The sequence below is a fragment of the Microcaecilia unicolor genome, chromosome 3 (genome assembly GCF_901765095.1).
Source record: "Microcaecilia unicolor chromosome 3, aMicUni1.1, whole genome shotgun sequence".
Classification (NCBI taxonomy): Eukaryota; Metazoa; Chordata; class Amphibia; order Gymnophiona; family Siphonopidae; genus Microcaecilia; species Microcaecilia unicolor.
The window spans coordinates 97,900,798-97,928,742 of NC_044033.1; the positions used below are offsets into that span (position 1 = coordinate 97,900,798).

At 46.0% G+C, this 27,945-nt stretch overlaps 1 protein-coding gene across 3 annotated transcripts in view; it reads left to right on the forward strand.

Moving 5' to 3' along the window:
• The window catches only part of FANCL (FA complementation group L), a 294,740-nt gene that overhangs the window by 40,246 nt on the left and 226,549 nt on the right, over positions 1-27,945 (forward strand). For all 3 annotated transcript variants that reach the window (XM_030196202.1, XM_030196203.1, XM_030196205.1), the window contains exon 3: positions 4,650-4,710. In XM_030196202.1, the coding sequence (XP_030052062.1) occupies positions 4,650-4,710 (61 nt within the window). The remainder of the gene's footprint in view (positions 1-4,649; positions 4,711-27,945) is intronic.

The window sequence follows — 27,945 nt, forward strand, 5'->3', positions numbered from 1 at the left end:
ACTCCCTCAATTTGATCTCCAGACCTCCAAATTGTCCACCAGGAGCTCAGTCTTTCAGCTTCCAGCACAGGGCAGGTACTTGCAGAGGAACTCTCCGCCCTTCTCAGTGCCAATGTGGTCCAGCCCATTCCACCAGGGCAAGAAGGGCTGGGATTCTATTCCAGGTACTTCCTTGTGCAAAAGAAAACAGGGGGGGATGCGTCCCATCCTAGACCTAAGGGCCCTGAACAAATATCTGGTCAGAGAAAAGTTCAGGTTGGTTTCCCTGGGCATCCTTCTTCCCATGATTCAGAAAAATGATTGGCTATGCTCTCTGGACTTAAAGGATGCTTACACTCACACTCCGATACTTCCAGCTCACAGGAAGTATCTGCAATTCCGTCTGGCAACACAGCACTTTCAGTAGTGTGTGCTGCCCTTTGGCCTTGCCTCTGCGCCCAGGGTGTTTACAAAATGCCTGGCGGTGGTTGCAGCGTCACTAAGCAGACTGGGAGTGCATGTGTTCCCTTATCTCGACGATTGGCTGGTGAAGAACACCTCAGAGGCAGGAGCTCTACAGTCCATGCAAATGACTATTCGACTCTTGGAGCTACTAGGGTTTGTCATCAATTACCCAAAGTCCCACCTTCTTCCAGTTCAACAACTAGAATTCATAGGAGCTCTGCTGGACTCTCAGACGGCTTGGGCCTATCTTCCCGAGACGAGAGCAGACAACCTTCTGTGTCTAGTTTCCATGGCCAGGACATCTCAGCAGATCACGGCTTGGCAGATGTTGAGACTTCTAGGCCATATGGCCTCCACAGTTCATGTGACGCCCATGGCACGCCTGCACATGAGGTCTGCTCAATGGACCCTAGCTTCTCAGTGGTATCAAGCTGCGGGGAATCTAGAGGATGTGATCCAGCTGTCCACCGATTTTCACAATTCCCTTCAGTGGTGGACAATTCGATCCAATTTGACCCTGGGACGTCCCTTCCAGATTCCTCAGCCTCAAAAAGTGCTGACCACGGATGCATCTCTCCTGGGGTGGGGAGCGCATGTAGATGGGCTCCACACTCAGGGAGTTTGGTCCCTCCAGGAATCAGGTCTTCAGATCAATCTCCTGGAGCTGCGAGCGATCTGGAACACTCTGAAGGCTTTCAGAGATCGGCTGTCCAATCAAATTATTCAAATTCAGACAGACAACCAGGTTGCCATGTATTATGTCAACAAGCAGGGGGGCACCGAATCTCGCCCCCTGTGTTGGGAAGCCATCCAGATGTGGCTTTGGGCACACCAGCACGGTATGCTTCTCCAAGCCATGTATCTGGCAGGCTTAAACAACAGTCTGGCCTACAGATTGAGCAGGATAATGCAACCTCACGAGTGGTCGCTCAACTTGGGCATGGTACGCAAGATCTTCCAAGAGTGAAGCACCCCCTCGGTGAATTGTTTTGCACTCAGCTCAATCACAAGCTCCCTCAGTTCTATTCCAGACTTTAGGCCCACGACAGGCTAGCGTCAGATGCCTTTCTCCTTCATTGGGGGATGGGCCTTCTGTACGCGTATCCTTCCATACCTTTGGTGGGGAAGACTTTGCTGAAACTCAAGCAAGACCGCGGTACCATGATTCTGATTGCGCCCTTTTGGCCGCGTCAGATTTGGTTCCCTCTTCTTCTGGAGTTGTCCTCCGAAGAACTGTGGAGATTGGAGTGTTTTCCAACCCTCATCACTCAGATCGAGGGGGCGCTTCTGCATCCCGACCTCCAGTCCATGGCTCTCACGGCCTGGATGTTGAGAGCGTAGGCTTCGCTTCCTTGGGTCTTTCTGAGGGTGTCTCACGAGTCTTGCTTGCTTCCAGGAAAGATTCCACAAAGAAGTGTTACTCTTTTAAGTGGAGGAGGTTTGCCATCTGTTGTGACAGCAAGGCCCTAGATCCTCGCTCTTGTCCTACACAGACCCTGCTTGAATACCTTTTGCACTTGTCAGAGTCTGGTCTCAAGACCAACTCCGTAGGAGTTCATCTTAGTGCATTTTGTGCTTTCCATTATCGTGTAGAGGGTGTAAGCCTATCTCTGGACAGCCTTTAGGTGTTCGCTTCATGAGAGGTTTGCTTTTGTCAAAGCCCCCAGTCAGACCTCCAACAGTGTCATGGGATCTCAACATCGTCCTCACCCAGCTGATGAAACCTCCTTTTGAGTCACTGGATTCCTGCCATCTGAAGTACTTGACCTGGAAGGTCATTTTTTTGGTGGCGGTTACTTCAGCTCGTAGAGTCGGTGAGCTCCAAGCCTTGGTAGCCCATGCTTCTTATACTAAATTTCATCATAATAGAGTTGTCCTCCGCACTCATCCTAAGTTCCTGCCGAAGGTGGTGTCGGAGTTCCATCTGAACCAGTCAGTTGTCTTGCCAACATTCTTGCCCCATCCTCATACCCGCCCTGCTGAACGTCAGTTACATACATTGGACTGCAAGAGAGCATTGGCCTTCTATGTGGAGCGGACAAGCCCTTTCAGACAGTCCGCCCAAATGTTTGTCTCTTTTGATCCCAACAGTAAGGTAGTCGCTGTCGGGAAACGCACCATTTCAAATTGGCTAGCAGATTGCATATCCTTCACTTATGCCCAAGCTGGGCTGACTCTTGAGGGTCATGTCACGGCTCATAATGTTCGAGCCATGGCAGCGTCAGTGGCCCACTTGAAGTCAGCCACTATTGAAGAGATTTGCAAGGCTGCGACGTGGTCATCTGTCCACACATTCACATCTCATTACTGCCTTCATCAGGACTCCCGACGCGTCAGTCGTTTCGGGCAGTCGGTGCTGAAGAATCTGTCCGGGGTCTAGAATCCAACTCCACCCCCACTAGGCCCATTTTTATTCTGTTCCAGGCTGCACTCTCAGTTAGTTGTTTATTCGTAGGTCAATATCTGCTATGTCCTTGCCGTTTCGCGGCCCAATTGACCGTTTTTCTTGTTTTGAGTGAGCCTGGGGGCTAGGTGTTGACACAACAATTCCAAAGGGGAGGAGGGCAGGTTGGTGAGAACAATCAGCCTGCTTGTCCTCGGAGAAAACGAGGACATTTACCTGTAGCAGGTATTCTCCAAGGACAGCAGGCTGATTGTTCCCACCAACCCGCCCTCCTCCCCTTTGGAGTTGTTGTGTTCTGCTTTATTTGCTTTTCATTTAACTGAGGCGGGAATGGACGCACACAGGTGGGACGATGGCCGCGCATGCGCGGTGCGTCCGTTCTGCCCTCTACTGGCTGTCGCAAAGGTTTTGGAAGATTTTGCTGGAAAATCTCTGTTCCTGGAGCCGCCGTGGACACCGACCCACATGCGAGAACAATCAGCCTGCTGTCCTCGGAGAATACCTGCTACAGGTAAGTATCTTTACTTTATAAGTCCTCTAATGTATGCCTTCAAATCATCCCACCAACTAATTAAAGAAATATCTTGTATTTTGTTAAATGTACAATAATACTCTATCCCTTTATTAATAATATATTGAAACCCTTGTTAATTAATTTGGCTTTGGACCTCCATGCTGTGGGTGGCTTATCAATACCTGTGAGGATTAAAGATATGCGAATGGGAGCATGATCTGAAATTGTCATAGGTAGTATTTCAGAGCTAGATATAGATGAAATTAAATAACAAGATATCAAAAACATATCTAATCTAGAGTGGGATTTATGAAGTATTGAGTAAAATGTAAAATCTTTATCAGTCCGATTGAGGAGTCTCCAAATGTCTATTAAATGGAGATCAGCCATCAAGAGTTGGAGTATAATTCTACTTTTAGAGGAAGAGGCAGTGCAGGTAGATTTTCTGTCAAATATAGAATTTAGTGTTAAATGTGAAGGTCATGATGTTTTCCAGTTCTTATCATGGATCCTAAAGATTCTACAGACTTCATTTTCAATGCGATTGAGTTTGAACGGGCGTACAGGGCGCCATCTTTTCTCATGCAATGATCTACAAAACCACGTTTAATTGTTATAAAACTCTTGAGATATCAGCATGTTTTCCAAATACTACAGTTATCCAAAGCCAGAGCTGCGATGAAATATGAAGGTCGTTTGATCCTCATTGTGACTGATTTACTTAAAAATACAGTTGACCAAAGCTCATAGATTATATACCACCTTATTTTCAAACTTTTTGCAAGAATTGAAAATTATTTTGCTTTAAATTCCCACAGGAATAATTATCCCTTGAGGTATCATCACCTTGATTTATCCTGCTGTCTATAGAGAAGCTTTGTTGTACCTCAAGATTCTACGTCAGCACGTCTCTCTTCTTGGAGGTACACCTAGCCAGTTGGGTTTTCAGGATTAGCACAATTAATATACATATGAGATAATTTTGCATATAGTAAACATCTGTGTTATGTAGCTCTGTTTCATGCATAATCATTATTGTGATTCTGAAATCTTGACTGTCAAGGTGTGGGTTGAGAAGCACTATTCTAAGCATTCGGTTCAAAAGTAAACAAGTATAAATGTTTTGAATACATTGGGCATTATGCAGTAATTTTTTCCATAGCACTGAATTAAGGCCACTTGTATTCCTAGTATTAGATACTGAATGATTTATATTGCAATACAAGTTTTCTGTGATACTTGGTGCTGTTAATATAAATGTGTATAAAAGTTTAATTTCTGCCGTAGATTACAATGTAGTGTCCACCTGAAGAATGTATTATATGGATATCATCAGATAGTGAAGCAGGTATGGAACTTTGCCTTACTTTTCTGTAATGCATTACAAAAATAATTCTGTGAATAAATGTAACAATAGAAATGCACACCTTAATTTTAAAATATTTTGTTAGCTTTCAAGCTCATTTTCAAAGCACTTAGCCTCCCAAAGTTCCATAGAAACCTATGGAACTTAGCCTCCCAAAGTGCTTTGAAAATATGCCTCTTTGTATCCAATGGTTTTCTGCAGCATTTAGTGGAGATAAGTATGCTTATTTTCTGAGTTTTGTAGTCTCATTCTAAGAGCAATTAATAAAATTCATATATATTGTTTTACTAGTATTGCAGTGATTTAAAAGTTTTCTGGGATTACTGTGCTTCGATTGTAATTATATTCACAGAAAATAATATAAGGGGTATCTGCTTTATTATAAAAATTAAATAGTATGGATACTATTTTTGAACATCCCCCACACACACTAATCCATCACGTCAAAGTCAGACATGTCACAAGTAGGCATAGAATAAACTGAGGAAATAGTGACAGTCTTATAAAGGCATAGTTAATTGTCTGGTAGAACAGTGCTGTCATGTCCTACATCAGAGGTTCCAGTCACATGGTATGCATACACCAAGGGGTATGCGATTCCCTGGGTGCACACACCCAAATGCTATATCTCTACCTCCATCCCTCCTTTCTTCTCTCCTGGGTCCAGCAACACCTCTCCCTTCACCCTGATCCAGAAGCTCTTCCTTTCTTTGCTGCACCCTACTTGCTCGATCGCTGATGGCAGTGGTAGCACAGCAATTGAAATAGGTAGCATCCGGGCCTTTGCTAGGCTGTGCCCTGACACCATGGAGATACGTAGTTGTATCAGAGGTGGTGGAGCATGGCCTAGCAAATGGCACAATCCTGCCTGTTTCAATCGCTGTGCTGCCACCACCAGCAGCGATAAAGCAAGTGAGGACAGACCATGGGGAGGCGCATAGAAAAGGAGAGCTGTTAGACTGGGGTGAAGGGAGAGGTGCTGTTGGGTGAGGTGGAAGGGAGAGATGCTGCCGGACCTGGAGTTGGGGTGAGAGGGAGAGATGCTGCTGGACCTGAGGTTGGGGTGAGAGGGAGAGATGCTGCTGGACCTGGAGTGAGAGGGAGAGATGCTGCTGAACTTGGGGGGTGGGTGAGAGGAAGGGATGCTGCTGAACTTGGGGGGGAGTGGGTGAGAGGAAGGGATGCTGCTGAACCTGGGGGAGTGGGTGAGAGGAAGGGATGCTGCTGAACCTGGAGGGGGGGTGAGAGGAAGGGATGCTACAGAACCTGGGGGGATGAGAGGAAGAGATGCTGCTGAACCTTGGGGGGCAGATGAGAGGGAGAGATGCTGCTGAACCTGGGGGGGGGGGGTGAGGGGAAGAGATGCTGCTGAACCTGGGGGGGGGGGGTGAGAGGAAGAGATGCTACTGAACCTGGGGGGGGGGGGGGGTGAGAGGAACAGATGCTACTGAACCTGTGGGGGGGGGGGAGTGAGAGGAACAGATGCTACTGAACCTGGGGTGGGGGTGATTGGGAGAGATGCTGCTGGACTGGAGGAATGATTGGGAGAGATGCTGCTGGACCTGGGGGGAGAGGGCTGAGAGAGAGGTATGCTGGATCTAGGGGGAATGTGAGAGGGAAAGATTTTGCTGACCTACCTGGAGAGGTGGTACTGCGTCCAGGGGAGGGTGTGAGAGGGAGAGATGGTGCTGGACTGGACCCATGTAGGGGGTGAGAAGGAGAGACGTTGCTGGACCTGGGGGTGGAGGGGTGAGATGGAGAGGTGCTGATGGACCTTGGTGGGGGGGTTGAGATGGTGAGGTGCTGCTGGATCTGGGGGATAGGGTTAATGGACCTGGGTGGATGAGATGGAGAGGTGCTGCTGAACCTGGGAGGAATGGAGAGATGTTTACTGGACCTGGGAGGTAGAGGGGTGAGAGGGAGAGACATACCAGACTGGAGAAGGGAAAGAGAGGGGGAGAGAAGCCGGATGAGAGAGAGAGAAACTTGATTGGAAGAAAGGGGGAGACGGGGGGGGGGGGGAAGAGAGGGAGAATATCTGCAGCCTGGAGAGGGTTGGTGGATGGGAAGAGAGAGAGGGGAGGGAAAGGGACACAGAGAACAGATGAGAATGGAGGGAGCATAGGGACAGGGAGACGGAGGGGGGAAATACTGGAAAGGGGGTGGGATAGGGATACAGCACAGATGCTAAATGTGTGTGTGTGGGGGGGGGGGGGGATACAGTCAGGACAGATAGAAACTCGGAGAGAAGATGGATGGAAGACATGGAGAAAGAAGGAATATCAAATGGACAGGAGATCATGCAAAGACAGGAAAAAACAGAGAAAAAGGCCAAAGAGAAACACTGGGACTGAAGTGAATGGAAAAATAAAATGCTCCGATAAAAGGTAGCAAAAAGTACTTTAGTCTGAGTTTATTGGAATGTCTCAGCCTTTGGAAATGCACATCTTTGATATTGCATATTTCAGTTTCTATTTTCCTAGTATTGCTATACATGCAGAGTCTGGCTTTTTGAGGATTCCAATTCATTGTTTTGCCTTCATATCTCTTAATGATTTGTGGTCCCTGATACATATTTGTTGAGGATCTTGCATGTGTGACTGGGGTGTGGTATTCTGCTAGCATGTAGTTTGTGTAGAGCAGTGTTCCCTCTAAGGTGAGCGATCGCTCATACATTCCAGGAGCATCTCTCGCGTTTTTTACACTGTCCCTCCCTATGCTCCCCTCCTCCGATGCCCCAACGCACCTGGAAAGTTAGGACACCAAACCTAACCCATGAGAAAAAAATGCTAGGAAAGTAAACTTCAGAATCTGTATCCATCAGTAAACCTGGACAAGCCTTTCTGTTGGGTCCTGCAACCTCCTTGGGGCGGTGGTCCGCGTCTCTGCAGCGCTTTCAGTGTTGGCTGATTCCAGTTTCTGGGTATGTGCGCGCCGAAGGAATTTTAATTAAGGACTGTGACAGTAAGCACTGGACCCTGCCTTCCCCTCAATTCTTTGCCTTGCCTGATTCATGTGAGTTCCTTTTCTATTTATTATCTGGAGAGATTGGGTGGTGGGGGGGCGTTATTTATTTATTTGTTGCATTTGTATCCCACATTTTCCCACCTATTTGCAGGCTCAATGTGGCTTACATAGTACCGTCAAGGCGTTTGCCCAGTCGGTTGATAGCAAATACAAGGTTTTATAGTGATCGAATGAGGTATATGTGGAGGGTCAGAAGGGATGAAGATTGTGTGTTGTCCAGTACGATCATTAGGCATGCTGTGCTACTGCTTGATAGTCCCTAATTGTGGGGCAAGTGTGGGTAGAGGGCTGTGGGAATAAGAGGATAAAAGGGGGGGGGATGACAGGGTGGGGGTGGAGATTTATGAACTATTTGGTTAAGGGGGTTCGTTTATTTTTTTTTTAAGGAGACAGCACTTGTATGAATAATTTCACAGGTGGGATGATGAGTGGCAGTGTGGTAGGCGTAGACTCGCCTAACAGAAAAATACAGACCCTCAGTTTCATAAAAAATTAAATTATAAAGCTAAATCTTTAAATGACCTGATTTAACATGTTCTAAAAAATCACTTTAATACTGGTGCTCACAATAGTTGGTTTTAAAATTTGTCACTCACATGAAAAAAAGTTTGCAGGCGTCAGGCCGTTCCTTAGAGGGAAAATTGGTGTAGAGATTTATTTTATTTCATTTGATAAACCGCATATCGCCTGGTGGCATCGCAATGGTTTACAATAAAATGGATAAGGAGCCTGGAGAAACAAGGGGGAAAAAAAGACAAGAATAATGAGGAGAGGGGACATGGACCAAGGTGAGAAATCAGGGAAAAAACAGACATTTATGAAGGGAAGGCTTGGATAAAGAGCCATGACTTAATAAGCTTTTTAAAAGTGGGGTATGAAGTTTATTTTAATATGAGTTGGTAAGGAAATCCAAAGCATAGGGCCAATATAAAAAAGCTGAAGAGCGAATGCTGTCAGTGCATATAACAGAAGGCGAGGGATCATAAAGGAGAGACTGTTAGGATGATCACAGGGAACGAGTAGGGGTGTAAGGAATTAATAACCTAGAAAGGCAATCGGGGTATTCGGAAGGGAACCTTTGTATACCAACAGGAGTTTGTAATTAATACGATAGTAAATTGGCAACTAGTGTTCTTGCATGAAAAGGGGAGTGATATGATCAAATTTACTGGCACCTGAGCAGTCCTCACTAGGTCATATAGTAGTGTTTTATGGCCCAGTGTAATATTTACAGTGCTATCTTTTCACACATGTTCTTTGACTGCTGGGAGTTAGTGTCTTTATGGTAAGGGTCTGACTGTTTTTGTACAAGTTCGTGTATAGTGTTTTGTAGTGTTTTGCAGTAGATGGATTGTGTGTTGGCCTAAGATGATAATCAACACTTTAATATAATCTTTGTCAGAACATCAGTCATGGTTTTAGAAATGTTGCAGTAGCTTGATTATATGTTGAGGTGCAAGAACAGTCTGTTGATTTTGCAACACCCAATCTCATGAGACAGCAAAATCAACAAGCTCTCTGAAAGAGCGAGAGTGAAAGAAAGAGAGGCAGACTGGCTGAGGGCAAGTAGGATGTATGTAAGAGAGAGCGGCAGACTGGTATGTCCATAGAAAGTTGTCTTAGGGGGCTCTTTTACTAAGCCACGGTAAGCCTGCTGTGGGCTTGCCACATGCCAAACAGGAACTACTGCAGGAGCCCAGTGGTAGTTCCCACCCCTAGCATGTGCTATTTCTGGTGCTACAAAAATATTTTCCTTTTTTGTAGCACTAGTGTTTACCCAGCAGTAAGGTTAGCGCAGGAGCCCGTACAGCCACCTCAGTAGGTAGCGGTAAGTGCTCCCCCCCCTGCAATGGCCATGCAGTAAGTGATTCACTTACTGCATGGCCATTTCTTTAAGAAAAAAACAACAACAGTCTTTTACCCTCTGCAGTAAGGGGACCGCAGTGCTTGTCAAAAACACGCTCTGACACTAGCGCAGGCCCCCTTTTACCTCAGCTTAGTAAAAGGACCCCTTAGTTCATTGGGTCCTATTTATAAATAGAAAACAAAAGTACTTCATAAAAGTGGAGAAGTTTGTTTTTCTTCTGGTTTTATAAATAGACCCCCATCTAAGTCTTATTGTTAATTTTTGCTCAGTTTGTAAGAATAATACAACACCAGTCAAGGGGCCGAACAGCTTATATGACAGTGAAATATAACAGATCATACCAACTGTGTCTTGGTCTATATGCCAGTTGCAGTGACCTGTTTTTCTTATATATGTTGCCTAGTTAACTGTTTTAAGAATACAATGTCAATTTTAAAATCTTTGCAAGTGGGGGGATCACGTGACGCCATGCGGGAGAGTAGTTGTAGGTGATTGACTCTCCGGCCCCGATCCTAGCCCCTCGAGAATTGGGCCAAGTTTTGGTCCCAAAAATAACGGGCAGCGCAAGCAGAACGGAGGCGGCATACATTGGAAACGGAATACCAAAGGAAACTGAGGTGATGGCGATGAAATCAGGACAAAAAAAGAAGCTTCGCAGTAAGCCACCAGAAACCAAGATGGCGGCTTCGCCGAGTTTTGCGGGCTTGTCGGTTTCATCAACGTGGGTGGCCGAAATAACATTGGAAATGTCGGCGGTACTGGAGGAGATGCTGGAGTGAAGATTAACACCAATTGGTACAAAACTGGAGCAGCTACATACCCGTATAGAATATCTGACACGGGAACGTGTAGCGTTTCAAACCAGAACCAGTGCGGTAGAGGACAGAATGGCGGAGGTCGAGGATACGCAAAAGAATATGCAACAAAAGATGGACGCCCTAGAACAAAAGATAGAAGACCTGGAGAATTGCTCCAGAAGAAACAACTTGCGCCTGGTAGGATTCCCAGAGAATGTGGGAGATAAGGGCCTAACAACTACACTCGAGGGCTGGCTTACAGAAGTGGTGGCATTTCCTGCTGACATGGAACCAGTAAGAGTGGAGAGAGCTCACAAGCTAGGGCCTCGTGGTACTACTGTGGGCAAACCTAGAGTGATTATACAAAGAATACTGAACTTTGCACATAAGCAGTTCATATTGAGATCTGCGCGGATGGACAGCTCTTTGAAATATGACAATAAAAAGATTCTATGTTTTCAAGATTATTCAGCTGGAGTGGCAGGGCGGAGACGGGCCTTTTCACCGCTTTGCACTAAACTGTTTTCCTGTAAAATCCGGTTTGCTTTGCTGTATCCTGCGGTGCTAAAAGTGACACATAAAGGAGCAGTCCACTCGTTTGAATCGACAACGGAGGCGCAGAGATTCGTGGAGCAACTGGAGGAGGAACTTGCGTCTGGCTCAGGATGAATGGCTTAGAGAAGAGGGTCGAGTAACTACATTTCTACTGAAGTGGAGATTATCGGGAGAGATGAGAGGTGAATAAGTCTCAGGTGGGACTCAGCAAAAAGGACCCTAATTGTGTTTGGGGCAGCCAAACGTCATAGGCTGAGACGTGACTACAGACTAAGTAAAACCGTTACTATAAAGGAGAGGGAGTCTGTTAGATATATTTTGTTCAGATTTTATTTAATTGACAATGGTTGGTAATGGTAAGACACACTGAAATATATTAGGGGAGGGAGAGTTTGAAACAGCAAGCAAGGGGAATATGGGGAAAGGATGGGGGGGCGTCAAGACGTGATGGTTCCCATTTTAGGAACGGTGGTAGGGGGGATACAGGGTTGGGAGGTGGATGGTGAGGAGGGGGGAGGGAGGGGAATGGGGGGGGGGAAGGGGAGTGTTTGGATGGGGAAAGGTTGTGGAAATGTTATTACCTAATACAGTATGTCTAAAGGGACGATATAAGAAGAGGTGGAAAGGATCTGGGAAAAAAGCAGGAGACGGGGAATATGAATTTATTTTTTTATTTATTTTATTTATTTACATCAATTTATATACCGTATCTTATTGCTACTGCAAGACAGAACGGTTTACAATTTATAAAAAAAAAAAAAAAAAAAGCAGTACAATAAGTACAAATTGGACAAACATTAGAACTCCAATCATTACAGGAAAGCACAGCAAACCCAACAAACTAGCTACATAAGATGAAAACAATATAACTCATGATTAATACACAGGAGAACACTGCAGATACAAAATCCGGAGAGGCGCTGGCTGGGTCACCTCTCAGGAAAGTCCACCTAACACTAACTACCCCACTTGCAGGAAGCAACATTATCCCCATATTACACCACCCCCAACGACTCACTGGATACACACTACCTCATCAGACCACCAATAATCATACCAAAGAAATACTGCCAATACGCAGACACCAACAGAAGGGAAAGAACGCCACAACAAACCCACAAAAACAAACCAACAACAAATAACAAAAATCCACATAACACCAAACATAACTGACCCATTCCAAAAAATTCAAATCGGCTCCCTCAACGCCAGATCTGTAGTAAACAAAACAACATTACTAAAAGACTGGATCACGTCAGACAACCTCGACCTACTCTTCATCAATGAAACCTGGCTCCATGACGACAAAGACCCCATGATCTTAGATCTTTGCCCCGCCAGGATATAAAATCGTTCACTGGACTAGAAAGGAAAAAAGAGGTGGAGGACTAGCATTAATCTACCAATCCCAGTTCACTATCAAAACCATTGCTGAGTCCATAACACCACAACTTGAAATTGTCTCACTTGGAATCCATAACAAAACCCTGCACGACCATCTTAACTCCGTCCTGTTTTATAGACCACCGGAAAACTGTGTTTTATTGACCCTCTGTAGACCCCCGTCTGAGCTTTCCACACGGGGGTGTACAGAGGGTCTGTTCTTCTATGATCTTGTAGACCGCCTCCCTAAATTCCAGTGAAACCCCTTGGCAGGGGTATCGACGCTGGGGAGGCATCAGAAGGTGCAGTTCAAATCTAATTCCCATTACCACGGCTTTCTGTCTATCTGGATTAAAATAAATCCTTGGCCATTTCTGTTCCCACATTAAATCTATGTAAGTGAGAGAGAAGGAATCTAACTTATGTGTTTGTGGGTGGTATTCAGTGAAATAGGTGAATGACAGAAAATAGAATGAAATAAAGACTGAAACCAGTTAGTGAAAGAATTACTTATTTATTCTTACCCTCAAATAGGGACTTCAGTCAGGTACAGACATTGGACAGATTCTGGACAGAGTGTTGCTGCTTCCAAGGTGTTGGGGAAAAGTTCCAACGATCTGCCAAAATCTCATCTCTTTTATAGGCGCAGATCTTAATACAAGTCTATGGCAAGACCCTTTTTTTTCTTAATATTGCACAACCTCTGAATCATACTTTCCTTTCCGGCAGGTGCCAATTTGTACCCGCCTCTCTTTTCCGTTTTAGCTATTGCAAGAGATTTTGCAATTTCTGTTATTGTCAACATCTAGTTTCTCTTGTTACAAAAATATCTATTTTAGCTATTGCACCTGATTGTGACATTTCCGCTTTTGTCAACACTTGTTTTTCTCTCTCTTGATACAAAAATATCTCAATACTTGCATTTCAGTTTCATATCATCTTATGATCTGAGTGCTATCTTATAGAAACACAGACTTCATTTTTAAAAACCAAACTTCATCCATTTTTATCCATTATTTCTACATCTTAGGTGCTATGTTCAATTTGACAGTTGTACCAGATTTTGTTAAGACCCATCATGCAGGCCTGCTTTTGCAGGTTCCCATCTATAAGGCCATTGGTGGGCTTTCAGGCCTAGTCAGGGCTTCTCAGCTGGCCAAAGCCATGTAACTCGGCCCATCACCATTCCAGTGGATAGGCCTCAAGCTACAACCCATATTAACATTCCCCTCTTCACCCTATCCCATAGGGTGACACCAGGGTTAACGTACCATGGTACCATCCATTCCAGAAGGTATCCTATTCAATTATAGATGAGTCTAATTGAAAGCTGGTATAGTCTGATTTGTTTGAATCAAAGTGATAACATAGGCACTACTTCGGTAACATACTATAACTACAACAATAATATTTCTAAACCTATTAATATGCAGGATCAATCTTACTCTTACATATATGGAGATATATATATTAATAACAATCAATAATTCTTTGGTTATATACTGATTATATCTTGAGTATACATTTGCATGGATTATATAGTCATACCGATTATTGATTACATTCTTTCATCAGTCTTAACACTATTATATTGCATCCCTGTGTGCTTTTACATGATTATACTGTTGCAGACATTTCTATAGTGTCTCTAGCATTTGCATAGCGATTGGTCCATCTCATAGGGAGATAGTCCAATGTGTTATCCCCTGTGGTGTTGGGAAGGAGATTTTCATACAGGGCATACTGTCCTGCTGTTGTCTTCTTTGTTATTGCAGTTTCAATTAAGCGTTCTACTAAGCCTCTAGCACAAGGGATTATGCAGCATCCTACTAACACAAAAATTGCTACCACTATGATTATGGTGGTGGCTGCAGAAATGATAAATGTCTTCCATTTACCAAATGCTTTATCCATCCAACCGGTCCAAGATGTATCGACACCAGAGTTCTCTGCCAATTCTTGCGACAGTGAGGTTAGACCTTTCAAAGCTCTGGTAATTGATCCATCTGGAGCAGTATTGTTGGGGATAAAGGTGCAACACTGTGTACCTATCTTGCGGCACACTCCGCCATCCGCTGCCAGAATCTGGTCAAGCACTAATCTATTTTCTAACGTCATTCTGCTGGTGGCATCTAATTGTGTTGCAATTCCTTGAACCGCGTCTCTAGTGTAATTCACAAATCTCTGCTGGTTGTAATATAAATAGTTGATCCAGTCTAAATTTTTATTTATAGTCGCCCACCAAAAGAAAACTGATTCGAACCCTGCGGCTATCTGGTTTCTGGCTTTGAACTCATCAGGTACCCCTCTTGGAACTCCAATTGCATCTATATAAACCCGATCATCAAAGGATCCAGGCATTGCATGTCTCTTCACTCTTGAGGAAGAGCTGCTATGAGGAGGGAGCAAGGATGCTATAATGATTGGAATTACCAATTTGACTAGGGCACATCTTCCTGTCCAACTTTTGTGAAGTGTATGGTGGATAGTATGGGTTCCACAATACCACCATATATCTGCTCTAGCCTGTGAAAAGTCTGTGAGGTTCAGACCCCTCAGAGCTCCCTTTGCTAGGGAACTATTGCAATTGGTCAAATTTCCCAAAAACCGTGAATTTTTCACTCCATATCGTTCCAGACATGTATGATATCTGGTAGCAGGATCTGGAATCCTGAATGTAGGTGGAACCCTCATCCGAGGAGGTAAGTAGGGGTGGTGTTCGTCAAGATGTTGACAAGACTTATTGGTTTCTTCTTTTACCTGCAATAACTCTAACATACACCAAAAACCATCTGGATCATTGTGAAGATCTAAAGGAAAGGGAACTACTGTTGGTTCTGCTCTTGCATGGGAACAAAAATAACAATTAGAGACATTCAAACTCTTTGTAGTATAATGCGCCCATTCGAGCCACAAGTTTGTCTCTCCAAACCCTGTTTCTAGTGCTATTAAATCTTTGGAATTATTAATTGGCACGATCTGGTAAGGAATCTTTACTTCTGGGATCTTTGTTGGCATCAAAGGATTCTTTTCTGGTTGGGCTGGGGGTGGAACAATCTTAAATTTTCCAATGGGGTCTCTACCTGTGGCATCAATTCCTAAGGAATAAGTTCTGTATGTAGTAGCCGTTACTCCTCTGAAAGTGATAGCCACTTGATTACATTTGGTCATTGAACAAAGGCCAGTCACTCGCAATTTGATAATGGAAATGCTCTTTTTGAGATCTGGAATTTCGTTACCTGAGTATGGAACCCATGAACCGGTGTACCACCATACTTGCGCCCAACTTCCGCAATTGGAGAAGGGACACAGGTATATTTCAAAAGCTGACAAATATTGCTGCACAGGATGTTCTCCGCACATTGTGTAAGCACACACATCAAGGGTTATTGTGGTCGTGTCTTTGGTAGTGGGTAATATTATTTCGTAAGTGGTCGTAAATTGTTGCAGAAAACTTTCTAGATGCTGTGCTCCTTGTACCATGGGCATGGTGAGCACACACAACAGGAGGGCTAGGCACTTCATGTTGGTAGTTTTCATGATTAGATGTTAGATCTGGACTGTACAAAAGGCAATTGGCGGCTAAGAATAAAAGTGAGTAACAGAATCACCCCTAGGGTTTTAGCAAGAGCTGCAATGACAATAATCAATATCCCCAAATATACCAAGACTTGATATATCATTTAGGTATGACTTGGGTAAGGGGGGTAAACTCTGATAGCCCCTTTCTCAGTGGGATCGGGTACTTCGAAAAGACTATATATTTCCAAAGGTCCCAATCCAACCTCTCTGAGAAACAAAAAAGGTATCCAGTCAGTGCCAAGTACGGCGTATGTGAATAACCAAAAATCCACCACGTCACCAGTTTCTGGTCTTATTAGGAGCTCATCAGTCTGTTCAACCTGTAAACCCAAGCTTCCTCCAAACAATGCCAGAGTATGAGTAACTGTTCGACTGGGACCGAGTGTCCAACTCTCAAGTAAGGGTTCACACAGTGTCTGATATCGAGTGAGGGGATCCCAATTGGGATCGTCTTCTGGAGCTGGGTCCCAATGGGGAAATCTTAATTCTCGAGGATCTAAAAGGTACTCTGGGATTACTTGATCACCTAAATTAGGCGACGGTAGTGGAGATTCAAGGGAAGGAACAGTTTGCGGCGGTGAAGGCTGGTTGTTTAGTCTGCTATGGGACATATATTATGTCACGGGTGTAACAGTTAATGGGGGTGTTGGGCTATCTGGGAGGGCGTGTAGCTGGGACTCTGATATTTGGAGTGGTTAAGGTAGTATTCGTGGGAGGAGGAACGTCAGTATTAGGCACCAAAGGATAAGGAAGAGGGGTGGTTCGCAATTCAGACAAGGTAATATTATCCTCAAAAGTATTTGTAATAGTGGGGACAATATTGTCCGAGCTACTGTTAGTATCGGAAACACTTGTAGAATGCAAAACAGGAGAATCAGTAAGGACAGGAGTAGTCGCAGCGTTTTCAATAGGCACTGTAGGATTGCCAGTTGAAAAGTCTGTTGTGGCAGATGTGTCTGTCCAGGAGGTGGGATAACTGGTGGCAAGGGGACTGATCTTTTTGATCGTTTGGAGGGATCTGTGTCCAAACAAGCGCGTGAATGTGGTATACTGTTGGGGCTCTGTGTAGGCTGCTGTAGTAGGTGGTGGAACCGGAGTAGTTGCAAATACAGAAGTAGTTGCAAGTACTGCCGGGGTAGTTGCAAGTACAGAAGTAGTTGCAAGTACCGTGGCGTTTCCAACGGGCAAAGTAACGTTGCCAGTGGGAAAGGCACTGAGTGTGATCCAAAGATCAACGAGGTTTCTGTCAGCAGTATAGGTAAACAGGGTAGTGAGAAACAACACCAAACCTATACAAAGTAAGATAAAACACACAAGTCCAACAGCAAACAATCGAGCAGATGGAAAGCAGAAGAAGAGGGTGTACTGATGTAACACCGTAACTACTGCTGAAACAACACTTGCAACGGTGCTGTTTGCGTCCGTGTCGTCTGGAATGGTGTCGTCTTCCAGATAGAAGAACAGACCCTCTGTACACCCCCGTGTGGAAAGCTCAGACGGGGGTCTACAGAGGGTCAATAAAACAACTGGAATGAGTGCCAGACTACCTTCACTGACTTCATTTCAAACACATATGCGACCAACTCCAACATACTAATACTAGGAGACATCAACCTTCATCTAGAAGACCCAAACTCCACTAACACACAAGAATGTAAGGATTTTCTCCATTCATGGGACATCACATAGCCACAAACGCAACCAACCCATGTCAAAGGGCACACGTTGGACCTCATCTCATATAAACTACCATCAGACCAGAACCTTAATATAACGGATACTAAATGGTCAGAAACACCATGGTCCGACCACCACAAACTAAACCTATCAATAAAATGGTGGAAGAAAGGCTCTTACCACACACAACAACCTACAGCACCAGAGGCCAAATAGACCCAGAAATTTTCTGGTTACAGAGTTACAGTGGCAAATGGACTGCACAAACGGATTCTGCAAACTACCTCACAGAATGGGATGAAAGATACAGAAACATACTAGACGAAATAGCGCCCTTACAAACAAGAACCTCACGCAGGCATAACACCATACCATGGTTTAATGATGAACTGAAAAAATTAAAAACAAAAACAAGGAAACTCGAGCGAGCAAGGAAAAAAATAAAAGACGAACACACACTCAATGCATGGAAACAGATAAACAGAAAATACAAATACGCTATAAGACAAACCAAAAGGACATACTACAAAACTAAAATAGGTCCGGACTACAAAGATATGAAGAAACTATACCAAATTGTGAACAAACTACTAGATATTTCAGCGGTCACTGCAGCCAATACAGACATCCCATCTGCTGACAAACTCACTACTTACTTCAATGAAAAAATTACCAACCTACGAAAAACATTACCTCAGAACAATACTAACACCGAAAACAATCTGGACCCAAATCCTGGAGAATACCCAGCCGACCGAACCTGGACAAACTTTATGCTCCTCACCGTCAAAACAGTAACCCAGGCAATCAAAAGGTTCTCCAGCACCCATTGCAAACTAGATACCTGCCCCGGTTACCTACTAAATTCCGCCCCTTACCACTTCACAACAGACCTCACATCCCACCTTAACTACATGCTCCAACAAGGTCTTTTCCCTGAGGAACACAGCAACATCCTACTCACCCCAATCCCAAAAGATACAAAGAAAAAAGCAACCGAAATGACCAACTACCGCCCAGTTGCATCTATACCACTAGCAATTAAATTGATGGAGAGCATGGTGACCAAACAGATTACCGACTACTTGGACAAGTTCTCAATACTCCACAAATCACAATCGGGTTTCCGCCCCTCCATAGCACTGAATCTGTACTAGTCACTCTCCTGTCCAAATTCAAGCAGGAAATAGCCATAGGTAAAAATATACTACTTCTACAATTTGACATGTCGAGCGCATTTGACATGGTAAACCACAAAATACTACTGAGACTCCTAGACTATTTCGGAATCGGAGGAAACATACTTAACTGGATCAAAGGTTTCCTAACCACCAGAACATACCAAGTAAAATCAAAATCAAACATATCGCTACCTTGGAAAGCAGACTGCGGAGTACCTCAAGGATCACCACTGTCACCAATACTCTTCAAACTCTTCAGCATAATGATGATCCCACTAGCCAAGGCATTATCAAAGCAAGGCCTCAACCCGTTCATCTACGCAGATGATGTTACAATTTACAGTCCCTTCAGACATAATCTAACAGAAATCAACAACGAAATTAAACTTGGCTTGAATACCATGGATTCATGGGCAAACTCCTTTCAGTGGAAAGTATCACATTCTTGATTCGTAGGTTTGACCACGGAGCTGATGAGACCTTTGACCTTTCCCATGCTCAACCGGTGTGGTTCGTAGCTGCGAAGGAGAAGGAAAGGTTAGTCACTGGAATCAATTGGCCCTAGTCCCCTGCTCCAGCCGCTGGTTTCTTCACCGGGTTTGAGACAGAGGGTTCCTATTGATGTCCTTCCCCCCTTTGTAGCCGGACTTAGCCGCAGCAAGGAAGAACTTCAGTTAGTGTCAGACAAGGGTACGGGGGAATACATTTGTAGAGACATAATCTGTGCAACAGCCATCTGGTCAGCAATACGCTCCATTGTTCGGCGGGCACAGGACAGCAGACAAGGTATCAAACAGGGTAAGAAAGTAACACCTCTTAATAAGCATAATCCAAAAAATAACATCTTTTTCCACCACGCACCTCCAAGCAAAGAGTCCTACCAACTACCATCTAACATAGATTTCCACCGCTGGACTGGTTTGTGGGCAATTTTATGGATGTCAGCGGCTATGTTTAACAGTGCCTCCCCATTATCGTCAATCTCCAAACAGCAGTTAGATGTATTCCACTTACCACAAACACCACCTTCCTCCGCAAGGAGGTAGTCTAATGCGAGGCGATTCTGGTAAATAACTGTTCTCATTTGGGTTTCAAACAATCAGCTTCATTCCATTCTTTAACCCATACCTCGTCCCCTACCTGAAACTGTTGTATAGGGGTGGTCAGGATTAGAGGGCCTATGCTTTCCGTGTAATTCTAAATTTCCTGCACTGTCGCGCGTAGGCCTTTCATTTGCTTCACTAAGGAGTTCTCTCCCTGTATCTGTAATGAATCAGGAAATGAGGGTAGGGGTGGTGGTCGGCCATACGTCATTTCATAAGGGGTGAGGCCCGTGGCTCGGGGTTTGCAGCGAGGTGCAGCAGAGCTAGTGGGAGAAGATCTGGCCACTTGATTTTGGTTTCCTGGCACAGTTTTGCTAGCTGGGTCTTTAGGGCCCTATTGGCTCTCTCTACGGCCTTACTACTTTGTGGTCTCCATGCACAGTGTAGCTTCCAATTGAGGCCTAGTGTAGTGCTGAGTTGTTGTCATTTCACTAGCGAAGGCCGGGCTGTTATCAGAGTTGATCTGTTTGGGAAGGCCATATCTTGGCAGGATGATGTGGATGAGTAGGGCGTGACCTCCTTCGCCATTTCAGTCCTAGTGGATACGGCCTCAATCCATCCAGTGTATGTACATACTGCTACTAGGATGGCTCTGCATCCTTTGGCTGGGGGCATGTGCATGAAGTCAATCTGGCAAACTTGGAAGGGACTGGTTCCTCGGAGTACGTTACCGGGGACTGGACCGGGCCCGCTGCGTGGGTTATTTCGGGCGCAAGTTGCGCACCTGCTGGAGGCATTTTTCGTCCATAGGGACATCTTGTTGACATAGTATGTCTTTCCAAGCATTCGGGCTAGGGCGTCCCTACCCAGGTGGGCCTGGTCATGGGCTCCCTTGACCACAGTCCAGGCTAGTGTCTCTGGTATCCAGATGCGTCCATCTTGCAGTACCCACCATGCACTGCACCGCTCCAGCCCTTCCTGCCGCGCCCATTAGTCTTTGTGTGGTGAGTACGTGGGCGTTTCTTCTGGAAGATGGACGAGGAGCAGTTTCTTGGATTCAGGGGGGCTTGGCTTTTGACTAGCTCTCTTAGCGGCCTCGTCCGCCCGCCGGTTGCCCCTGGCGATGGGATCTGATCTCCCTGTATGTGCTCTGCAGTGCATCACAGCCACTTTCTCCGGTTTCCACACTGCCTCGAGCAACTGGCAGATTTCTGTAGCGTTTGCGAGCCCCCTTCCTTCAGCCGTCAGACATCCTCTCTCCTTGTATAGCGCTCCGTGGACTTGGAGAGTGAGAAAGGCGTATTTGGAATCAGTGTAGATATTTACTACCTTCCCTTCTGCCCATTGAAGGGCTCTGGTGAGTGCGATCAGTTCGGCTTTCTGGGCCGACGTTCCAGGGGGAAGGGGCTTCGCCTCGATTACGTCATCTTCTGATACAACAGTGTAACCTTCTCTCCTGATTCCCTGTATCACCTGGCTGCTCCCGTCGGTGAACAACCTCGTTCCCTTATGCCACGGTTGGTCCTTTAAGTCAGGTCTACTGGAATAGACTGTGCCCATTACCTCTTCACAGTCATGGCTTCCTGGTTCTGGGGCAGGCAGCAGAGTTGCTGGGTTTAGGTTAGTAGTGTCCTGGATCTGCACCTCAGGGTTTTCACACAGGATGGCCTGGTATTTGACTAATCTGGAGTTGGTCATCCATTTGGGTCCATGGCTTTTGAGCAAGCCGCGGATGGTGTGGGGGGGGGGGGGGGTGGTCACAAGGAGTGTCTGACCGAAAGTGAGTTTGTTGGCTTCCTGGATTAGTAGGCATGCAGCGGCTATGCTCTGGAGACATCCAGGCCAGCCTTTTGCCACGTTGTCCATGCCTTTGGAGAGATACGCCACTGGTCGCTGCCATGTCCCGAATGCCTGGGTCAATACTCCGAGCGCCGAGCCCCTCTTCTCATCCACAAACAGGTGGAAAGGTTTGGTGACATCTGGTAGTCCTAGCGCTGGTGGGGACATGAGGGCTTTCTTCAGATCTGCCAGGACCCTCTCAGTTCATTCTTTTCCCATGTGAGGGTCTGGGCTTCGGGTTCGGGTCATTTCAGCTTGGCGTACAGGTCTTGGGTCAGAATGGCAAAGTTAATGATCCATATTCGGCAGTATCCCGCTGCTCCCAACAGCACTCGCAGTTCCTTTTTATTCGCCGGGGTGGGCTGGTCACAGATAGCTTGGGTGCGGGGTGTGCCGATCTTCCGGGTCCCTTCCCTGAGGCGAAATCCTAAATAGTCGACTTCGACTTTGCAAACTTGTGCCTTTTTTCGGCTTGCCCGGTATCCTTGGGCCTCCAGGGTTTTTAAAAGGTACAAGGTGGCCACCGCGCAATCATCATATGTTTCCCTGGCTATCAACAAATCATCCACATACTGAACAACTGGTCCGTATTCGGTCTGGTACATCTTTCCCCGAACAGGGTTGGTGAGTTCTTGAATCCTTGTGGGAGACGAGTCCACGTCAGTTGTTGTTTGGCCCCGGTCTGCATATCCTCCCACGTGAAGGCAAAGAACGCCTGGCAGTCTTTGGCGAGTGGTATGGAGAAAAAGGCATCCTTCAAGTTTATGACGCTGTACCATTTAGTTTGGGCCGGCACCTGAGCCAAGATGGAGTAAGGATTGGGTACTAGGGCAACTATGTCCATCACTTGGTTATTGACCTTTCTTAGGTCTTGGACTGGCCGGTATTCCGTGGTCCCTGATTTCTTGACCGGCAATAATGGAGCTGGTCGGCTCCAGGACTCCGAGGCGGAGGAGCCTTTGCAGGTGTGTCTGCATGCTGTGTCGGGCTGCATAGGGTATATTGTATTGGGGCTGGTTTACAACCTTGGCATTTGGCTTCAGTTTGATCCAGTTGGGGATGGCATTTACAGCTAATCCCCCGGGATTGGATTTTGCCCAGACCATTAGTACTTCTGCCATGAGGTCCCTCCTCTGTTGGGCGAAGGCAGTATTTTGAAAGTACCGGCTATCAGTGGGCGATAAAGGAAGACAAAGACGTAGCGGAGAGACTGAACGAATTCTTTGCTTCGGTCTTCACCGAGGAAGATTTGGGTGGGATACCGGTGTCGGAAATGGTATTTCAAGCAGACGAGTCGGAGAAACTTACTGACTTCACGGTAAACCTGGAGGACGTAATGGGACAGTTCAGCAAACTGAAGAGTAGCAAATCTCCTGGACCGGATGGTATTCATCCTAGAGTACTGATAGAACTGAAAAATGAGCTTGCGGAGCTACTGCTAGTGATATGCAATTTATCCTTAAAATCGAGCGTGGTACCGGAAGATTGGAGGGTGGCCAATGTAACAGCGATTTTTAAAAAAGGCTCCAGGGGAGATCCGGGAAATTATAAACCGATGAGTCTGACGTCAGTGCCCGGGAAAATGGTAGAGGCTATTATTAAAAACAAAATTACAGAGCACATCCGAGGACATGGATTACTGAGACCGAGTCAGCATGTCTTTTGTGTGGGGAAATCTTGCCTGACCAATTTACTTCAATTCTTTGAAGGAGTAAACAAACATGTGGACAAAGGGGAACCGGTTGATATTGTGTATCTGGATTTCCAAAAGGCGTTTGACAAGGTACCTCATGAAAGGCTGCAGAGGAAATTGGAGGGTCATGGGATAGGAGGAAATGTCCTATTGTGGATTAAAAACTGGTTGAAGGATAGGAAACAGAGAGTGGGGTTAAATGGGCAGTATTCACAATGGAGAAGAGTAGTTAGTAGGGTTCCTCAGGGGTCTGTGCTAGGACCGCTGCTTTTTAATATATTTATAAATGATTTAGAGATGGGAGTAACTAGAGAGGTAATTAAATTTGCTGATGACACAAAGTTATTCAAAGTTGTTAAATCGCGACAAGATTGTGAAAAATTACAAGAGGACCTTACGAGACTGGGAGACTGGGCGGCTAAATGGCAAATGACTTTAATGTGAGCAAGTGCAAGGTGATGCATGTGGGGAAAAAAGAACCAGAATTATAGCTACGTCATGCAAGGTTCCACGTTAGGAGTTACGGACCAAGAAAGGGATCTGGGTGTCGTCGTCGATAATACACTGAAACCGTCTGCTCAGTGTGCGACCGCACCTTGAGTATTGTGTTCAATTCTGGTCGCCACATCTCAAGAAAGATATAGTAGAATTGGAAAAGGTGCAGAGAAGGGCGACTAAAATGATAGCGGGGATGGGACGACTTCCTTATGAAGAAAGATTAAGGAGGCTAGGGCTATTCAGCTTGGAGAAGAGATGGCTGAGGGGAGACATGATAGAGGTATATAAAATAATGAGTGGAATGGAACAGGTGGATGTGAAGCGTCTGTTCACGCTTTCCAAAAATACTAGGACTAGGGGGCATGTGATGAAACTACAGTGTAGTAAATTTAAAACAAACCGGAGAAATTTTTCTTCACCCAACATATAATTAAACTCTGGAATTCGTTGCCAGAGAAAATGGTGAAGGCGGTTAGCTTAGCAGAGTTTAAAAAGGGGTTGGACGGTTTCGTAAAGGACAAGTCCATAAACCGCTACTAAATGGACTTGGGAAAAATCCACAATTCCAGGAATAACATGTATAGAATGTTTGTACGTTTGGGAAGCTTGCCAGGTGCCCTTGGCCTGGATTGGCCGCTGTCGTGGACAGGATGCTGGGCTCGATGGACCCTTGGTCTTTTCCCAGTATGGCATTACTTATGTACTTATGATCAAAGTGGCGTGCAGTCTCCACTCTTCTTGGACGGGACATATGAGCGTCACTGGTTGATCTTCAAAAATGGCTTCCACCTCGCCTGTGGGTTTGAATTTTAAGGTGGCTTGTAGTTTACACAGTAGGTCTCTCCCGATCAGGGGAACTGGGCATTCGGGTACATATATAAACTGATGGGATACCATCTTGCCCCCTAGCTGAATCTGGCGGTCCTTCAACAATGGTGCCGTGAGAGATTTCCCGGAGGCCCCCACTATGGGTATAGTTTATTTGGTATGAGGGGCTATTTCTGTGGTGATGACGGATCGTTGGACCCCTGAGTCCAACAGGGCCTTCATTTGCTGTGTCCCCACTCGGATTTTCACCAGAGGGTCGGTGGGGACTCTGCCCTCCCGGTTTCTTCATGCTGTGTATTTTCCCGTGTTCTGTATGGCCATTTGCCATTCCTCCCGTTCTGATCGTCCTCGACCTCTGCCTCGGCTTTCTCCTCTTCTGGGGATCCGAGGGCGATCAGGGGGGACAGATTTGTCCGGCGGTAACTTCCTCACTTCCATATTTTGGTCGTCTTTCCTCGCATTCTGCTTTCCAATGGCCTTGTTTACAATAAGCGCACTGGTTTCTTCCTAAAGGGGGTCTACTCCTCTGTCGTCCTCTGGTTCCCCCAGTCCTTGGGGGTCCTCTTTCCCGACTCCCTGCCCGGGTGTCCTCCAAGGCAGCTGCTAAAAGACTTACTTTCTCTCGCATTCATCTACATGCTTCTCTTTTCTTCCTGGTCTCTATTCCCAAACACTCTATCCACCATGGCCTTTAATTGACTAATGCTCATTCCTTCGAATCCTTCGGTTTTCTGTAACTTCTTGCGTATGTCCGGGGCGGACTGACTAACGAAACTCATGACTAACATTTGCCGGTTGTTAGGGTCCTCTGGGTCGAAAGGGCTGTGTTTCTGGTACGCGTCCATCAATCTTTCCAAGAAATCCCCGGGACTTTCTTCCTTTTTCTGGGTTATATTGTGGATTCTGTTCATGTTGGTGATCTTTCTTTTTCCCTTTTTCAGGGCCTCCAGATAGGCTTGTTGGTATGCGACAATGCGATTCCGCCCTTCCTGGGTCTGATGGTCCCATCAGGGGTCAGTAGTCGGGACAAGTTGGTTGGTACGGGTAGCTGGATCGTCTCCCTGGGGGGTGGTCGCCCTAACGGCGTCTTCCATATTTTATTGCACTTGCCGGCGTTCCTCTGTACTGAGGAGATAGGACCCCAGTTGTCGCATGTCTGCCCAATTGGGGTTGTGACTGGTAATTAGGCCCGCCACCATCTCGATCATCTGTTCAGGCTTCTGTTCCTAAGAGGGGCCGTGGAGTTTCCAGTTAAGGAGGTCGGAACTAGTGAAGGGTAAGTGTACATTGTCAGTGGTAGGGGTTGAGCTGGGCCTCCACCCACGGCTACCTGGAGAACATAGGTGGTAGTCTGTCGGATGGGAAATGTATTCGCTGGCTTGCCATACTGGCTGTCAGGACTAGTTCCTCGTTTCTTTGGGGCCTTCTGAAGTGCCGTGGTCTTCCGGGGAGTTTTGCTACGTGTGCCGGGTCCTAGACCTCTGGTAGTAGAGGACACAGTCGCACTAAGAGGTGCGGTCGAGTCCGGGGGGCCCTGTTGCTCTCTCTCTTCATCGTGATCAGAGCCAGATTCATCTTGGTCTGAGCCAACGGGTCTCCGGGATCCGGCAAGTTTGGCAAGTTAGGATATAAAGGACTGTAAGGTGGGGGTAGGAACTCCTTCTCTTCGAGATTTGGGAATATAGTCTTTGCAGGGGGTGCGGTAGGGGTAGGGGTTTTGCTGGGTTTTATACTGGTTCCTCTGTTGGTAATTTCTATCGCAGCCATGGTTGGTGTGGCCATGGTGGTCACTCTATTTTTCTTTTTCCCCTGTCTATTATTCCTGTCCTTCATTTGTGCCATCATGACGAGAGCAGCCGCTTCAACTCCCCTTCTCGCCCACTTTGGGGGATCCCTGATAACTTTGATCCAGGCCTCTATATATGGTATGTCATTAGGGTGGCCTGGATTGCCCTCAATGATAACTATGTTCTGAACCCGGGCCGCTCGGCTGAATTCGAAAGATCCTTCTTCTGGCAACTATCTGGCCAAGTCCTGGCCACATGACTTGGCATCTCTGGATCATACCTCCCTTTGTACATATTTTCTGGTCGAACACTTCGCTAAAATGTTCGGTCATTAGGTCTAAGGGTGTGGACCCACCCCCGCCCATCCTGACCTGAGTACAAAAGGATAGTAGACAGAAAAAAGGGGAAAGGGTTGGTGGAGGGGTAAGGGGTCCCGTTACACCGGACACGTGAAGGTTTTTCAGCCTGCACCGGCTGGGATGCGGTCGCCCGGCCCAGAACCGTGGTGTCAGTCACACTCTTTCACACAACAAGAAACCCGACCTCCCGTTCCGGTCTCGGGCGGGTTTTGGAACCTAGTTCCTACTTGGCGCCCGGTGGGGGTTGATCAGGCCCCCTTTCGGTCCTTTAACGGACCGGCCAAATTCCCATGTATACTCGCCTGGCTTCAGGATTCAGGATACTCCGGAGATGAAAGCTTGTCTTGTTCAGATCCCGCAGCCCCTCTTCTGGGCGGTCGGACACTGAACTCAGTGGTACACACTCACCGATCGGTCGGAGAGGGGCCGCCCGTCCCAATGTGACCATGTGCCAAAGGGGGAGGAATATTCTCGTTCCCCGAGCCTCCTGGCTGGCTCGCCAGAAATGTAACCGGATATTAGCAAGTAAATCAAGAGGCTCAAGGCAACGGATCCGAATCAAGAAAACTTTATTGCTACCAGTGACACAGCTGAGTGGCTCAGTAACACTGCGTGCCCTGTATCATTTGCCACTAACATTTATAGGTAGCAGTCGTGCGCATTGAGTTCACAAAAGATTACACAGAAGTCAGGAAATCGAAACTTATCACACAGTTCATTTTCATTACACAGACCAAAGGAATATACTGATAAGCATATGGCAGAAGCGAAACTCAGCACAAGCTATAACTGTTATCTGGTTGCACCTGCATCCTTTAGGCAAACTGTCCTTTTTGCAAGCTTCAGCAGTTCAGCTAACTATTACAAGTTATAGCTTCTTTAGCAAAAACACAATAGAGTGTCGTTTATAGCAAAAGCCTAACCCTGAATCTCCAGTCTCTGTTAATCTGCCCCCAACAATATTGAATACTGCTTCCATGTATATATCGTTCTGTGTGCTATTAATAATTTTAACTGAATTTAAAACTATAGGAATAATAAGGTAAATAGAATTTGAATGTGGAGCTAGAATAAAACATTAGATAACAATGTGAGTCTTTA